The sequence below is a fragment of the Grampus griseus genome, assembly GCF_964374135.1.
Source record: "Grampus griseus genome assembly, chromosome: 2".
In the NCBI taxonomy this organism is placed as follows: Eukaryota; Metazoa; Chordata; class Mammalia; order Artiodactyla; family Delphinidae; genus Grampus; species Grampus griseus.
This window is the reverse complement of record NC_139018.1, coordinates 15,185,981-15,204,446: the sequence shown is the minus strand read 5'-3', so window position 1 is coordinate 15,204,446 and position 18,466 is coordinate 15,185,981. Positions and strand designations below refer to the sequence as shown.

The window sequence follows — 18,466 nt, the reverse complement described above, 5'->3', positions numbered from 1 at the left end:
GGGAAGGGAAGGAAAAGAACAGAACAGAACTACATGTTCACCTCAACAGATGCAGAAAAAGCATTTGATAAAATGCTTTTGGATGCTTCAACATCCATTCATGATAAAAACTCTCACCAAAGTGGGTATAGAGGGAACGTATCTCAACGTAATAAAAGCTATTTATGACAAACTCACAGCCAACATAATATTCAATGGTGAAAAGCTGAAAGCCTTCCTGCTAAAATCTGGAAGAAGACAAGGATGCCCACTGTCACCACTTCTATTCAACACAGTATTGGAAGTCTTAGCCACAGCAATCAGACAAGAAAAAGAAATAAAAGGTATCCAAATTGGAAGAGAAGAGGTAGAACTGTCATATGCAGATGACATGATATATATAGAAAACCCTAAAGACTCTACACAAAACTACTAGAACTGATAAATGAATTCAGCAAGGTAGCAGGATACAAGATTAACATACAGAAATCTGTTGCATTTCTTACATTAACAACGAAATATCAGAAAGGGAAAGTAAAAACACATTAAAAAAATAAATTTATTTATTTATTTATAGCTGCACTGGGTCTTCATCACTGCGCATGGGCTTTCTCTAGTTGCAGCAAGCGGGGGCTACTCTTCTTTGTGGTGCGTGGGCTTCTCACTGTGGTGGCTTCTCTTGTTGCAGAGCATGGGCTCTAGGCGTGCGGGCTCAGTAGTTGTGGCTCACAGGCTCTAGAGCACAGCCTCAGTAGTTGTACGTATGGGCTTAGTAGCTCTGCGGCATGTGGGGTCTTCCTGGACCAGGGCTTGAACCCATGTCCCCTGCATTGGCAGGTGGATTCTTAACCACTGCGCCACCAGGGAAGCTCACACATTCTCTTTTAAAATCGCATAAAAAAAAATTACTTAGGAATAAACCTGACCAAGGAGGTGAAAGACTTAATATGCTGATAACTAAAACACACTAATAAAGGAAATTGAAGATGATTTAAAGAATTGAAAGATATACCATGCCCTTGGATTGGAAGAATTAGTATCATTAAAATGGCCATACTACCCAAAGCAATCTACAGATTTAATGTGATCACTATGAAATTACCCATAACATTTTTCACAGAACTAGAACAAATAATCCTAACATTTATGTGTGACCATAAAAGACCTAGAATTGCCAAAGCAATCCTGAGGAAAAAGAACAAAGCAGGAGGCATAACCCTCCCAGACTTCAGACAATGCTACAAAGCTACAGTAATCAAAACAGCACAGTACTGGCACAAAAAACAGACATATGGATCCATGAAACAGAACGGGGAGTGTAGAAATAAACCCACACACCTACAGTCAATTAATCTTAGACAAGGAGACAAGAATATACAATGGAGAAAAGACAGTTTCTTCAGCAAGTGGTGTTGGGAAAGCTGGGCAGCTGCATGTAAATCAATGAAGTTAGAGCACATCCTCATATTATACACAAAAATAAACTCAAAATAGCTTAAAAACTTAAATATAAGACATGACACTGTAAAACTCTTAGAAGAAACCACAGGCAAAACATTCTCTGACATAAATTGTACCAATGTTTTCTTAGGTCAGTTTCCCAAGGCAATAGAAATAAAAGCAAAAATAAACAAATGGGACGTATGCAAACTTATAAGCTTTTGCATAGCAAAGGAAACCATAAATAAAATGAAAAGACAACCTATGGACTGTGTGAAAATATTTGCAAATGATTCGACCAACAGGGCTTAACTTCCAAAATATACAAACAGCTCATACAACTGAATAACAAAAAAATGAACAACCCAATCAAAACTTGGGCAGAAGACCTAAACAGACATTTCTCCAAAGAAGACATACAGATGGCCAACAGGCACAGGAAAAGATGTTCAAATCACTAATTATCAGAGAAATGCAAATCAAGACTACAATGAGGTATCACCTGATACTGGTCAGAATGGCTATCATCAAAAAGTCTACCAATAATAAATGCTGGAGAGGATGTGGAGAAAAGGGAACCCTTCTACACTACTGGTGGGAATGTAAATTGGTGCAGCCACTATGGAAAACAGTATGGAGGTTCCTCAAGAAACTAAAAATAGAGTTGCCATATGATGCAGCAATCCCACTCCTGGGCATATATCCAGAGAAAACTCTAATTCGGAAAGATACATGCACCCCAATGTTCACAGTAGCACTATTTACAATAGCCAAGACATGGAAGCAACTTAAATGTCCATCAACAGATGAATGAATAAAGAAGATGTGGTATATACACAATGGAATACTCCTCAGCCATAAAAAAGAATGAAATAATGCCATTTGCAGTAATATGGATGGATCTATAGATTATCACACTAAGTGAAGTCAGAAAGAGAAAGACAAATACCATATGATATCACATGTGGAATCTAAAATATGACACAAATGAACTTATTTACAGAACAGAAACAGACTCACAGACATAGAGAACAAACTGATGGCTACCAAAGGAGAAAGGGGGTGGGGGAGGGATAAATTAGGAGTTTGGGATTAGCAGATACAAACTACTATATATAAAACAGATAAAAAACAAGGTCCTACTGTATACCACAGGGAACTATATTCAATATCCTGTGATAAACCATAATGGAAAAGAACGTGAAAATAATACATACATTTATATATAACTGAATCACTTTGCTGTATACCAGAATCTAACACAACATTGTAAATCAACTATATGTCGATAAATAAATAAATAATATATTCAAAGATTAGAATATTTTGTATATAACAGGTGAAGTATTGGTCTACTTTCTTTTTAAAAGTAGAAAATTTTACAGAAAGGAAGATTACAAAGGTCTTTGTGGCATAACTGTAGAACTAATTGATCAGAGAACAAGTTTCTAACTGATCAGTTAGTAATTTATGAAAAATGGAGATATTAGAAGCATAAGTTATCTTATTCAAGAAGAAAAAGACATCTGGAAAGCTGGCTTAGCAATTGAGGCCCACTGAGATCCAATAAACCCAATGATTTTGATAATTTTTACAAATTATACCAGGGTTGTGACAATGTGACTGACCGCGTCTATTATGTAGTAGTCATAGTGATCAATGACTGGTAGATATGTCCTAAAGAGACCTACTATCCTCTCAACATTTTGCTTGTGGAGTTACAGCCTTCGTTTAAGTTTTCTATAGAGTTGAAAGAAAACAGCAAGATAGGGGATTTCAAAAATAGTTGGCAAATTAGATCACTGCCAAAGAAAAGGGCAGAAGGGCTCTACTAACATGGAACAGACTCGGCTTCTCTCTTCTTTCTAGATTATGCCCTGCTGAGGCAGATGTGCTCCCCCTCTCAGTCCAGTTACTTCTCGGCTCCTCTTATTTACCATTCTCTCCTCAAGTTCTTCTTTTCTGCTTTATATGCTATTGAATAAAAACTTTTTGCTCATCAGAAATTTCTGCTACAGGACTAAATCCAACTATTTCAACTACCACAGAATAGCTTCTTCTTAATTCTGAACCATCTGAGCCAACTCAGATAACCCAAGTGAGAGAAAGGTGCCTGGAAGCAAATAATATGGTAAAAATGAGTATCTGCTTTATGTATAAATGCATTTTGAACAATACACAAATATGTTTTAGTTTTTTCCTAAGATATTAAATTAATTTGAACAAGACAATTACTTAAAATTGTTTCTTTTTAAAATATAGAAACATACCTACTTGGCCAGTTGCCACTATGTTGATAAATTTGGGGTGCTGATTTACAGTGAGGCACAGAATATCATCATTATGTTCCTGATAAAAACTCTGAGTCCCTAGAAAAAAAAGAATTTGAGAATTAAATCTGAAAACTTTAAGGTGAAATAGTCAAATGCACTTACATAGAGTAATAAACTGCTGTGTTTAACTTACTTGCTTATTTAACACACATACATGTATATATTTTTTGTGGCCGTGCCGTGCGGCTTACAGGATCTTAGCTCCCCGACCAGGGATCGAACCTGTGCCCCCTGCAGTGGAAGCGCCAAGTCTTAACCACTGGACTGCCAGGGAAGTCCCAACACATATTTTTTGAGCACAACATATACACTTCATCCTAAGGATGGAAACATGACCAAGAAATCCTTAAAGTAACGAACCCTGAAATGCATAAACCACGTAATACAAGGTTGAAGACATCAAGTGGCACAAAAGAGTTAAAGATCAAAATGCTATGGAAATTTGTAGCAGATTCTTCTTCTTACGAGCAGATGGCACTTCTGGACTGACACGACAGATTCTGTAAATGTGAATGTGAGTGGGGAAGGGCCTTCCAGGGAGAGGGATACTTGAAGCAAAGGTACAAAGGCAGGAAAGTACTGGGTATGCATATAGATGGCTCATTTGGCTGAAGTGTAGGGTAACAAAAAAGAAAAGAAAGAAATAGGTTGTGCAGGCAAATTGGAACTAGAATTACAGAGCATTTTGAAAACAAGCCTATTATTAAATTTCATACTTATTCTGTAGTCAGTGGGGAGGTACTGAAGAATCCTGATCAAAGAAGTAATGTGATTACTCTAGCAGTAGTGACAGTGAAGAGACCTTAGCAGACTATGATTGTGCAGGAGGCAGTAAAGGTAGGCTTGTGCAAGTAAAACGGAGGGGTGGGAAATGAGGTCAGCACGGTAGACTGGGTCCAGATGATAGAGTACCATCAATACTAGGTCCTCCGAAAAGCAAAACAAAACCAAAGAAAACATTTTTAAAATGTCATTTAACATATCTAACATTACTTTAAAGGAACTTCTCGCAGTGAAATGGGCTTCATATTTCCCAGGGCTGAGAGTTCAGTTAAAGGAACAAACAAGTAATTATATGTGCTGTTGGCTAAATTAGTAGATCAGCTAATAGGTCAAGACTTCTTGGACTGTAAACAGAGCAATGTATCTCCATAATGGTGAGGGGCCAAATAACCAGGACTGGAGCAGGTGCTTAGTCTTCCCTCTGCCATCTCTCGCTACATCCCATCATTAGAAAGATGATTAATTAAAAATCAGGAAATTAAAAATAAAGAAAATTACAAGTGTAAATATGAAAGTGTATTTATACTTTCATCCCTATGTAATTTGTCTTTTGTTATCGTCCCTATTCTCTTTGAAGGATAAGTGAAGCCTCAAAGAGGATTTTCTTTCTAAGAGGTATTTTTTTTAAATGACCCAAATTATTAAATGGAAAATTGCCACTGATTTGTGTAATACTGATAAATCTTTTTCTTAGGGCAACTAAAACAGAAATATCATATTAATTATTAATACTGACCAGGGGTTGGGGGATTATGACTCACATAATCCACTCTACCTAATTAGAATGAAGCTACCAGAGGAAAAAGCCAGAAATGTTTGGACTAGATAATCTATATTTTTACTTCTAACTTTTAGACTTTTATGAAGTTTACAACTATATGTAATAAAATAGAATTCAAAATTAATACTGAGTATTACTAGTAGAATTATCACATCATTGGTCATCAAATGATGCTCAGAGAACTTTCTTTGCTTTTCAACAATCCAATCAGTTAAAGAGAAATCAGGAAATATTTTCTCATTTTCTTGAATCTAACAAGGTATCATCAGTCAAGTCACCGGCAAGCAGCTTTCTTAGTTAACCTCCTCGGCTTTCCGAGGGCTCAGTGTGAACATTGCCACTCCACCCCGCTCCCTAGCAATCACTCATCCAACGTGCTGCTTTCAGTCACTAACCGTCAAAGACAACCATCCAAACCATCCACTTATGCGTTTAGGTTATGGGGAAATAGAATAAAGTCACAAATGGTTTCACTATAAAACGTGCTTTCAACATACAGTAATCCTTTACTTCTCATCGAGATCTTTGAGCACTTTGCGTTATGAAATCCTTTTTTGCCGTGTTAAATGTCTTCAAGACTGTAAATTTGTTACTTAAAATATTACTAGAAAGTTCTACAGTATGAAATATTTATATTCTAGATTCACATATTTTAATTATTTATATTTTTAACAAAGAGTTTTAAGATGCTAAATTAAAAATTCTAAATTTTAAAAAGTGGGGAATGGAGAATCAGGGTTTCCTACCTGTAGCAATGTTGTGCACAATTCCCACGGATGCAGTGTGATAAATTATATCATCACCATCATTTAAATAATGAACATTATTCCTACAGTCTCTGCCTCGATAGCCAAAAACAAGCTCCAACACAAGGTCCTATAACAATGATAAAACCATTATACAATTCCTCATGTCTAAATGTTCACCATTATTTTGTTATACAGAGTACTGGTGTCTTCAGTCAAAATGGAGGATGCATTTTTGATGTTTTACAAATTTCAAACACAAAATTAACCTAGATATACCTCTCTATGTAACCCGTTTTGGGCAGCTGAAACACACATTCCATACTTTTCTACATAAAGTCATAAAAATGAAAGGAGAACCACAAGGTCATCTGATTCCAAGAATTTTAGTTCTTGAGATTTCATGTGTTAAACATTGAGATACTTCTTGTGTCCAAAAGAAGAATATTTCGATTTGTGTTAAACTGTTAGTCAAAATATTTGATCTGCGTACGTAACTCAGGATAACTTATGTCCAAGTGATGTACTTTCAAGGATCCAGACAGTATATCAGCTTTGTGCACTAAGCAGGCTGTCTCTGATAACTCATGCTAAAGTTCTAGCAGATAATTCTGCTACTCCAAGTGTCCATTTTCACTGACCCTGTGAGGCTGAGTGGGGTAGGAAGTACAACAATCACCCTCCCACAGCTTTATGCCTTGTTTTAGACCTCACTTAGCACAGTTTGCTTGTTGCTGCTGATACTGAGATTATGAAATGCCTTCCTTTTTTGCTCAATTATTGTGCAAAGGTTTCTTTGCTTTGAAGCAGAACCTTCATTAAACCCTACAGTGAATACATTACATGGAGTAAAAGTTCCTGATTTGGTGTAAGCATTAAACCTTTAACTTATAAATTCAAACTGCTAAGTATAAGACACTGCCAAAGTGCCTATGCTTCCATAAACCACAGATCATTTCATACATTTACATTTAGAAGTTCTCTGAGATACAGTTCAATTTAGGGTATTATTCATAGAAAACTAAAAGAAAGACTAATAAAAAAAGGAACAGGATATCCATCCAAGACTCAGATTTGACAGTTAAGCAATCAATTTTTACAACCAAACAAAAAAGAATATTCATCAGTACATTTATTTTCATAAAGAATAAAGAAAAGATTTAGATGTTTTCCAAAAAGGAAACAAACTAAACCCTGTATACATTTTAAGGTACCAATTAACACCGGGGAGTGGGATTTTCCTCACCTCTATGGGTCTCTTTTTCTTGCCGACATTGTTGGTCTGGAGTTTCACTGGCTGTGGCGGGGCCCTGCTCACAGGAGGCCTGAAACAGGTAAGTGGGAAAGAGGAAAGGAACCCATCACTGGGTGCCTTCACTGGGCTTCTCTCACCTGCCCTCCAGAGGCAGATGTCTCTGACACACCTTCACAAAAATGAACCCAATCTGTGTTTCTCACTAGACTCCACCCTCCTTATCTTGATATCTTCTAAAGCAGAAAGGTGGAAAGAAAATATTAGAACTTCTATTCATTTTTCTTTTAAATTCTTTGGTGTATGTTTCATAAATGTAACTAATATAATAGCACAAGAACATATAGATGATAAAAATATACAAATGTTAGTTTTACACACTCAAAAACTTCTACATGGTGTACATTATCAACAAAGCCTAGATTACTGCTCTAAAGTAAGCTACCTCAGTATCTTTCACATGGCAGGTACTCAATACATTCTTCTTGAATTTTGAAAATATTTGTATAAACTTTCCATACTGTTGGCAACATAAGTCATGTGTGAGTTCAAATCTGTACTCTTTACCTGCTCCTCTGTGCCCTTTATCTTCTCTTCTTCTGAAGTCCCTAGTATGATTATGGCATCACCTTCAGTTAGTCAAGCAAGACATTTTACAGTTACAAAGCACTGTAAACCATACAACACTCTGTAAAAGGTTATTACTATTGTCTCCAACTCCTTCTCTCCCCTTATTCTCACTATTAACTACATATTTTTCAACTTTACCTACACAGTAGCTCTCAAATCTATCCCTCTCCTTCTCTGTTTCCATCACTAGTTCAGGATCTATTTATAATGAATGTGTCATTAGGTGTATAGAGTTCCCATTTTCTATTATTTAAATGTGGAGACTCTTCCCTAAAAAAAAAACCCTTTGTTTAATTTTTTAAAAATCCACACACATCATTTAGTTTAGTTTTAACTCAGAGAGCCGTTATTCAAATGTTTAGTAACCTAAATACTGAATCTAAATCAATCATATATCAACTTCCTCTTTCAAATTTTAATACTAATTTTGTAACAACTAAATCAGAAAATGATGTAAATTAACTTTCCAGTGGAAAACATTCCAACGTTTCTGAATAAATCCATAAAATTAAAGGCATAACAATATATTTGCATTTTCAAAATGATTTTCAAATTATACATCTATAAAAAGTAAATGAAGTGTTATATCTTGAACATGTAATATAAGAGAAATGTGTATTTTCATATATAATGTGAAGCAGTATGTAGAAGTATAGAAGCATGACTGGTGACATAAAAGTTAAATGTACTTGCAACACTCTATAAAGAACTTTTCAAATTATCACAAAATTTTTTGGTTTCAAACCTTTTTCATATACTTTTTTGAATATCTGTAAGTAATAAATATAACTCACTTTATAATATTTAAAAATATTTCTGCTAAAATCATTTTGAAGAATGACAGAAGCTTTGGCTTTACTTCCAAGTCAATTTTGTTGAACTTTATTCAACATTATTGTCTGAGAACTTTAATAAATGTATAATTTTTATCTATAAATCCTGTAAAATGGTTAAGCATATTTTAATTTTTATAAAGATAATTTATGTAAGATATATTATTGCTTGAAATTCTACAACTTGGAAAATTATACAAGTTGAATGAATAAAGTTTTAGTAAAGCAGTTACTTATATAGTACAAATCCAATAATTAAGATGTAGTCATTTCACGCATACTGATTTCAAAGGAGAAAAACATGGAAAACTGTGAATAGAAGTAAAGAACACCAAATAACATAGCTTATTAATGGTAAGTACGAAAGATAACAAAGATACAAAATTGGGTCGCATAGAGCATAGCAAAGAGAGAGGATTACCTGGAACCTCTTTCCAGCAGCAGATAAAAAAGGGAAAAGATTACAACACAGATTTGCATTTAAAATAGTAGTACAATATCTCCTGTAATAAAATATGTTTACAAGTTTAATGCAGATAAACTATATTGTATATAGTAAAGGGCTATTGTTTTTATTTATTGCTATATATAAGAAAAGGCCTAGGCTTAGGGCTACTCCATTCATGGCAGGGAAATCAGAAGAAAGAAGATGAAAAAGAAAAGAATTCAATATGTTCTATGTTGTAAACATTAAAGCTTGCCATTCTTATTTTTCCACAGTGCAGTCTGAATTTCAAACAAAATATTTAAGCTTACTTAATGTTTATTAACTTAAATGGCTGGTAGCCCTGGCCCTGCTATTAAGGACTGCCTAAGGAACCTAACTAAGCTCCCCCTCCCCTGACCCAAAAGGGATTCCCAGTCAGCCAGTCTAACCAAGTAGGCAGAGTGAGTCTCGGGACCATGCTGGATTTGGGACTTTTCTAGCAAAGGAAGTAACTTAAAAGAAAAAAAATTCCCCTTAACAACATAATGACTGAACAGAACTGGAAGGGATCACAGAAGTTAATCTTATCCATCCTCCCAGTGAAACCAGGAATCGTCTTTACATGTCTAGAACATCCCTTCATAGCACTGATGACAAGTGGTCATTTACTAAACTCTGCATGAACACTGCTCGTCACAAGGAGGTCACTCCTACAGAAGTCATTCATATCTAAGACAGCAATTATATCTCCACTTTGTTTTCTTTTTTTGAAACTAGTGATTCCCAAAGCGATGAATTATTCTTTGTGTAAAGTGGCCTCCCAACATTCCTTTACCCTCTGTTTCCTTCTAGATCACTGTAAACTGCCAATGTCCCTTTAAAATGCAGAGATCAGTCCTGAATAAGCTACTCCAGATCTGACGTTAGGTCTGAATGTTTTATTTCTTTTAAAATAGTATAAGATTATGAGGGCTTTTTTAGAAGTCACATCACAGTCTGGACTCATATCTTTGCACACATCACCTCCTGCTTAAAACAGATAATGAAGTCCTGATATCTGCCAAATTAATTAAGGAGTGCCTTATATTTGATGTGTTGTACAATCTGATCTCAAATCGACTTTTTCATCCTATCTGCCAGCATTTTCCTACTGGTACCTTTTTTACTTCTAAAACAGACTAGGCTTTTCCATATTGTCCTGTTTCAGAAACTGTCTGAAGACATTTTTATCTCACTAAAGGTAGCTACAAAAGCACCCTAAAGAGTCCCTTCTTGCACATATCATTTTATTAAACATACAAATATCATTACTGCCCATATGTGAATGTTTTGAAATTAATGAATACATTAAACAAGCATTAAATGAAGCTAACAGGTTTGTTATCAACTGAAAAAATTTTCACTGATAAATATGTGTGACTAACTGTTTTTATGAGTCTTTGAAATTTAAGGAAAAACTAAACTATTAGAGTATAGGAGTTTGTGAAAAGTCATTTGTAAAAACACTGATTATAATGAAGACCCTCATAACAACACCCACATATTGTATCTATAAATGCAACTCTTCTGTAGGATTTGTCCTATTTCACTTTCTGGTTCTTTCTCAACAAATGTAGTTCAATGTTTTATAGGGGAAAAAAACAAAACAAAACCGTAAAATACCACAAAGACCAAAATAGAAGAATAAATTTTTGAGTAAAGTATTTTCTTTAACAAAATACTTACCTTACTACTCCCTGCCTTCAAAAGGAGCAAGAGGAAAAAAGTAAGGAGATATACATGAAAACTGATGATGAATAAAATGTAGCAGTTTACTAAACAGATTAAAGATAATATGTCAACAGAATTCTAATGAAATACAAAAAGGCCTAAATTTTATGTCACATTGTTTTGAATATTTTTATTCAAAAATACTGGAAATTTGATTGACAAGTAACTACTTAAAATACATAAGATTAGCTATAAAAATATTTATAGAAAAAGAAAAACATAAAATTATTAATGTCATTTAGGAAAAAGACTCCATGAAAGTGTCAACTAAATAAAGTTGTCAAATTGTCATCAGAAATATTTTCCTTTTAAGTGGATATTTGACAAGCATTTGTTTTGTTTAAAAAGTGCTTTGTTTTGTATATGACAATATACTTTATTTCAAACATGAAAACAATTATGTATACAGACCATTTTATCTCCTCACAAAAATTCAAAGCTGATGAAAAGAAATATCTCTTCATTTTTATCTCCTTTGATTCCTGCATTTTATGAAAATGAAGGCTCCTAACTATGAATCACAATAATGACTTCTTCTGCGTTGGCATTTTCAGAAGAATTTAGTAGAGGTGAATTGTAAAATAATTTGAGGACAAAATGCAAAATAAAAAATAATTTTGAGAAAGTTAGCTATAAAAAATGCAAGCTAACAGCAAAGATTACAATTATGACCGTGTCAACCATTCTTTGTGAGCAGTAAAATGTTTCCATCTATCAGAACTCAGGTCTCTGCAGCAATGAAGGAGGAAATTTAAGTGTTTTACCATGAGAGATGGCCTACAGATTAAAATTAGGTCACATTTTCTGACATACCAAATTTATCTGATAAGTGATAATATTTTCTTCAAAAAATCAATATAATAAATGAAAAAGATTAATGGGAATGTCTAGAGTTCCTTCTTCCCTAAATTACATTTTTCATTACCTGTGAGGTATAATTTCTTTTAGGTAATATTAAGTACTATACTGCAAATATTCTAATTATGAACATCTATATTTGCATACTGATATGTACTCTTCTGATTAATAAATATATAGGTAGTGTTCATTACTTTGTGGATATTTAATTTCAGTACCAAAAAGAAAAACTGTTAGAGAGTTCCCTGGTGGTCCAGTGGTTAGGACTTGCCACTTTCACTGCCGTGGCCCTGGGTTCAATCCCAAGCCATGCGGCGCGGCCTGAAATGAAATGAAATTCAATTCAATAAAAAGGAAGTGTGTCAGTATTAACCAGGTATCTCCTTAGGTTACCTTGTATTTTATTCCAAGGAAGGGGCGAGTGAAGACTTACTACTTAAATTCTTATATACATTATTTCATTTCATGAAGTACTCCATAAATTGGGGATTATAATGCTTATTTTTCCTTTGTGGAAACTGAGGCTCAGAGAGAATGGTTTCTCAAGGTCACACAACTGGCAAATGATAAAAATGAATATTTTAACCCATTTATCTGATTCCAAAAACCATGTCGTTTGCACTATATGACGTAGCCTTCTACCAAGTCATTTCAACCTTGCTCAGCTTTTAAAAAACATACCTCTAGTTTAATAACTTGCCTCTTTATAAGTGATGAATAAACGGATAATCACTGTCTACCCTCTTTCTGTAAGGTGACCCCCCATTGCTATTATCTGAGGTATACCACCATCAGCAAATGGGGCACCTGGAAGAGGAGCTGTGGAGGCATCATGACCTCAACCTTCTACCTAGAATTTCAGTTCAACAGCATCTCTAGTTCTCCCCCCTTTTCCATCAATAACATGTATCTCACCCTTCCAACTTCATTCTTTTCCCTGGATATTAAATCCATAGGTGCAAACTCAAATTCCTCTGCCAATGCTTTCTTTTAATATTATTTCTATCTAGCTGGGCTCCAATGGTCTTTAGCACTATCCTCACTAACTATACATTCACTTGAATTTTCCACAAATTCTGTTCACTGTGAATGAATTCCCTTTCATTTTTAGCTTTTCCCTCAAATACTAACTTTTTATAATAACATTTTCCTCATCACAGCTTTCTACAGAAGAGGTCACTGCTGTTCCTACCTCCCACTGCTTCTTTGTTCTTCAATGTAGTTTCTGAATAATTTTTCCTTTATCATTTCTTAAAACCTCTTCATTTCTGAAATCCATGCCATTCACTGATCCATATGCCTCTTTATTGCTTTCTATCTTCTCTAATGATTTTAAAAGCATCAGGCTCACAGTTTCTCTCTTTCCTCATAAAACTGCAGTGCACATAGCCTTACTTTTGATTTGCTGATTCTAGACAAAGACCAATAATTCCCATTAGAGACAAGCTATACTTCAACTTGCCTTTTTGGAAAAATTTTAAAATAATGACTTTCTATCCTTGATCAAAAAGGCACATGGATAAAAAGGCCTTTTAAAAATTTAATCATCTCTCTGCTCATGTGCTTCCTAAAACATAATAGGTATTGGATTCAATTTGTATTACTTCTTGAAACCCTATCACATATATTTATAAAAGTTAGCAAATAAGATTCCTTTAATCATATAGACTTTATATGTAGCATCATTCCCTAAGCTACTTGCAAAAGACAGTGTCATTACCAAAAAGTATTTAAGGACAAACATGCTTTCTAAGAGGTGCTGGGAACTGTAAAATGCAAGAGTACCACTGTTACTGAGTTTTTGCAAAAATTCATTCAGTTAAACAATCAATTCAAGTTTTAATACCAATATCTTTTTCTTCATCTAGTTTTAAACTTGATTGTTACCTCTCATCAACTGAGGGTTCTTTTTGTTGCAAATGAGGCTTGATTCCAAACACTGGGCGAATATTTGTTGATAAGGCTCTGATGGTGTAACTGATTTCATTCTCCCTTGTGACATCACTGTCATAGCCTAACATCAAAATATAAGAATTATTCTCTATGTTATAACTGAGGAGCTCACTTATGATCTTAAAAATTGGATACAAGGATGTTCAACAATATGAAATAAGTTTAATACACTGTGTTATAATCAAATTATGCAATAACATACAGCCAGTAAAAATGATGTAGAAGAATATTTAATGATAAAATTCTCAAAGTATTGCTAAGTGATAATAGCAAGCTACAAAAAATAAACTCAATATGATATCATTTTCGTTAAAAAAATATAATGTATATAAACGCACATACCCCTATGGGTATGCCCCAAACGCTCAACAGAGATTACCTCCAAGTGGTCAAGTTATGGATGCTGTGTTTATTTTTTATTGAAAACACACTTTCTAATTTTTCTGTAATGAGCTGGTATTACTGGTATATTAGGAAAAAACCAAAATTAAAGTATGAGGCTCAATGCTATAAACTTATTTTAACAGTACTAATTTAAAGTATGATTATCATTCATTGGTAAATGAAGAATATCTAAGTTATTAGTATATGACAGCCTGTTGTTTTTGATTCACAAAACAAATTCTGTTGTTAAATAGACCGAAAGGACTAAAACCACAATTATTCAAGTATTATTATTACTTATTTAATTTCCACAGTTTAAATCAGTTGTGCTAAATTTTTTCTATGTTTTCGTTAAACTAAAATATTTTAAAATGACATACCCCCATCTTCTTCAGAATCTATATCAGATTCTTCACTATCACAAGGCCTTTTTTCTCGATATCCCTCCATTTCATTTGTCCAAACCATTAAAGACATATCTGTACCTCCTAAGGTAACCAACATGCTGTCATCAAAAGTCCAGCGCACATTTGTGACATGTGTACTATGGGCCACATACCTCTTAAACTTTCCAAATTTTCCCTAAAGGTAAAAAAAAAAATTCAAAAAATCTTTCTGAGAAATTTTATTACTTGAAAACATTGTTATAATTTTGAATTTATTTCTTAATCTGTGATTAGAAATTAATCATTACAAGGCACCTTGTAAAAAAAAAAAAAAGAAAATACTGAAACTCACTAAAATAAAAAATAACAATTCCCAAACCTGATGAGGACAGGATAAAACTAGTAGTTTTGCACATTGCTAGTACTATGGGCATAACTTTTTTGGAAATCAACTTGGCATTCTACATTGAAAAGCATGAAAATGCTGACCTTTGTCTCACCAATCCCTCTTTAAGAGATCTATGCTAAGACACTTTCTGTGCAAAAAATAGTTGCTACAGTATTTACTTATAGCAGTGAAACATTTTAAATACCTTAAATATTCAACAGAGCAATAGCTAATTACAGTGGATATCTTTGGAATAGTACACATCTGTTAGAACAATGGCTAAGCAGACATATTGTTGGAAATAGACACAATAACTGGGAAAATCAGTATATAAATGCCTATGTACATAGAGCACGGCCATATTAACAAAAAGTAATTAGCAAACATTTCGGTATATACCCAAGTAAATATCTTTCATCGTAGTTCATTACTGTTTTTGTTTATAAGCAGATGTTACACATAGGAATGTATTTTTCTTGTAAATATGAAGAAAAATCCAAGTTATAGATACTGGCAACTTTTAAATCTAAACACTAGCATTACCAAATTTCATAAGTAAATTTCAGATCAACATATCATAAGCAGGTTTTAGATGGACATCTTTTCAAGGGTGTTAAAATAAGAAATGTCTTAAATATACAAAACACAGTAATAGCTAAATCAGTGAATTCTTTGGAAATGAAGACTCTTAATAAAAATTAGCTGAAATAGAAGGTGAATCTGTCATCAAAACACTGTAAGAAGGTAGCTTCCCTAAGATTTTGTGGTTCTTGCTACAGTAAGGTGAAGAAGGAATCTGCAGACCAATATCCTAGAACGTATTTTTAAGGTTCCTATACCATCTAGAATATTGAGAATGATGTTTTTGACTAATAAATGTTCTATTGGAACACATTCTTATACAGAAGGTACTACTACTTAAGTGTATCTAAAACAAGGATTTGTGAAATATTTTCTTGGGTGCCTGAGTTCTCTACAGGAATTTTTAAACTTGTGTTTTCATTTCGATGCTGATCTAAAAATATTCATATGAGCAGTTAATTAAGACCACCATGCACTGAATATCACGATTTCAGTGCCATATTTCAAATTTATATTTATGTTCATGTTGGTACTAGATTACAACATATATTTGAATTTGTGACAATTAAGAAATAAATGCATCTATACTTGATATATGAATTTTATTTTTGTGCTAAGTGAAAGCCTAATGTTTCCCAGTGGTTTGAATAAAGGAAAGCAATAAAAGAATTTAGTCATCACACAGCACACAGTAGCATGGGCATGCACATTCCAAAGAATCTCTACAGTTTGGTTTTAGGAAAATAACATCACTCATTCACATTAAACCAAAGTTATTTTGACTTTATAGGTAGTGTCATTTATAGTATTTTGTATTTAATTTGTTAGAACATTTTAAATGTTACAGTTGTAAATATCAAAAGTTTATATTTCCTGTTAATGGTATATATGTAATCAAAAGAATACTAAAATTCTTTAATATTAGGGCTAAAAGAATGTTTCTTCTAAAAGGGCTATGGATACTCCTCAATACTGAGAAACTGTACAATATAATATATAACTTAAGGCATAGGATCATAAATTATAATACTACTTCATAAATTATAATACTACTATTATCTATAGCTAATACTTTTTATCTATAGATAAAAGCTATAAATATGATGTCAAGAATAGGAAACGTAATTCTGAACCTTTCATATTACAACATTACATATTCCATGTGTAATATTCATATTACAAAAAGAAATGCTATGAAAGGGCATTACTTTAACCATTTTTATAATTATGATCATTAGGAGAATTAAAGAAAAACACATACTTTAGCAGGATATCTAAATAACTTCACAAATCCCAAATCATCCCCAGTAGCTAGGACTGTTTTGTCACTGGTGAGGCAAGAGGCAGTTACATCTGTGACTTCTCCAATTACTGGCCAAATTCCCTCACAACATAAACCAAGCACACTTGTCCATGATGCCCAACCAATTTTTTCTACCTAAAAAAGAAAAAAAAATGCTCTAAGGTTATAACATCTAACCCTAAAAAATTAACAACAAAAAATCTGAATATTTTTCTTTGTAATTAATATATGTCACAAATAAATTAAAAATTTTAATAAAAACAGTTAAACAAATTAGTAGCTGTCTTGGTTTTGTAGCTTCCCAAGTCCACTAGTTCCTACAGAAAAATTTTAACATAACATTATTCAAGATGTATTTATTATATATCCACTGTGTATTCTAGATGCGGAACGTACAGTGATAATATATAAGACTTTTTCTGCTTTTAGAATAATCAAGAAATTTATTCTTACACTTCATGTCTAAACTTCTACTAATAGTTTATAAGCATATTTTCCAATTAATCATTACTGGAAATTAAGAATTTTACTTACAGTCCCTCTCCTTATTAAGCTACTTTCACGTTATATTTGTTTAGCTTCTCTTCCTTGGCCATGTCAAAAAATTTTGCTAATATATCAGCCACAAAACCAAACACATTTTTTTCTTTTTTTTCCCCCTCAAACGAGAATTTGCCAATAAGCATCTTAGGCACATGGGTTCTAAAAGATCTGACAGACATGCAGTACTCCAATCTTAGATGGCATGTCTTTTACATGCTATTGCATGCTTCTTATCCTTTGAGGAAAGTAATTAGAGAAGAGCTAGACATACAAGCAAGCAATTTATTTCTTTTCTTAATATAGAATCTCTTCCTTTACCCAGATAGGCATCAGCTTTCTAACCACTTTCTGTCATATCAACATTACAAGCACTACTATCTTCCTACCTCTCCACTGGGGATGGTTTGTTTTTTCCCTCTGGGAGCTTCAAAGAATAACTGTTCTTTAGCACCAGTGTTGACCTGTAAAAGCTTCCCTTAAAAAAAAATTTTAAAATATACACATATATAAAATATAAATACATATACAGTTAGTATGATATTTAACTTTTATGGGAAAAATTAAGCTTAAACCCTCTGCAGTCAACCATATATATAATAACGTAAATAAACTCATAAATGGCTTAATTTGTGTGTGTGTGTGTGTGTATATGTGAACTATTTCTGTTGTTATACATCCCAATCAATATGGGTTATGTAATTGGTAGTGCCTTTGCATATTCCTACTCGTAAAAATCCTAGAAATAAAATTTGAAACCTTTTTTTAAAGAGTATTTTGTTAAACTACATTTGGAAAAACTTTAATTTACAACACGAGATTTATATAGGTGACTATCTGAAACAAAAATTCCTAAAATGGAGCATTTAAAATATTTAGCATTTATCTAAATTATTAAACATTGCCATATGCCACGCATTCTGCTAAAAAACAGATACTCATTAAATTCTGTATGTTATACAACTATGACAATTTTAGGGAATGTATTTTATTGAATGCTGGGAAAATTACATTAAAACTGGGAGTTCCCTGGTGGTCTAGTGGTTAGGATTCCAGGCTTTCACTGCTGTGGCCTGGGTTCAATCCCTGGTTGGGGAA

General features: G+C 33.4%; 1 protein-coding gene across 2 annotated transcripts in view; it reads right to left on the bottom strand.

The window, feature by feature from the left end:
- EML5 (EMAP like 5) overlaps window positions 1–18,466 on the bottom strand; it is a gene marked incomplete at both ends in the record, with an annotated part of 169,978 nt that overhangs the window by 28,114 nt on the left and 123,398 nt on the right. The window contains 7 exons of one of the 2 annotated variants that reach the window (XM_082681679.1): window positions 3,690–3,788; window positions 6,063–6,192; window positions 7,309–7,426; window positions 13,720–13,846; window positions 14,550–14,751; window positions 16,787–16,963; window positions 17,758–17,846. In XM_082681679.1, the coding sequence (XP_082537805.1) occupies window positions 3,690–3,788; window positions 6,063–6,192; window positions 7,309–7,426; window positions 13,720–13,846; window positions 14,550–14,751; window positions 16,787–16,963; window positions 17,758–17,846 (942 nt within the window). The remainder of the gene's footprint in view (window positions 1–3,689; window positions 3,789–6,062; window positions 6,193–7,308; window positions 7,427–13,719; window positions 13,847–14,549; window positions 14,752–16,786; window positions 16,964–17,757; window positions 17,847–18,466) is intronic. The other variant, XM_082681680.1, reaches the window with a different exon arrangement.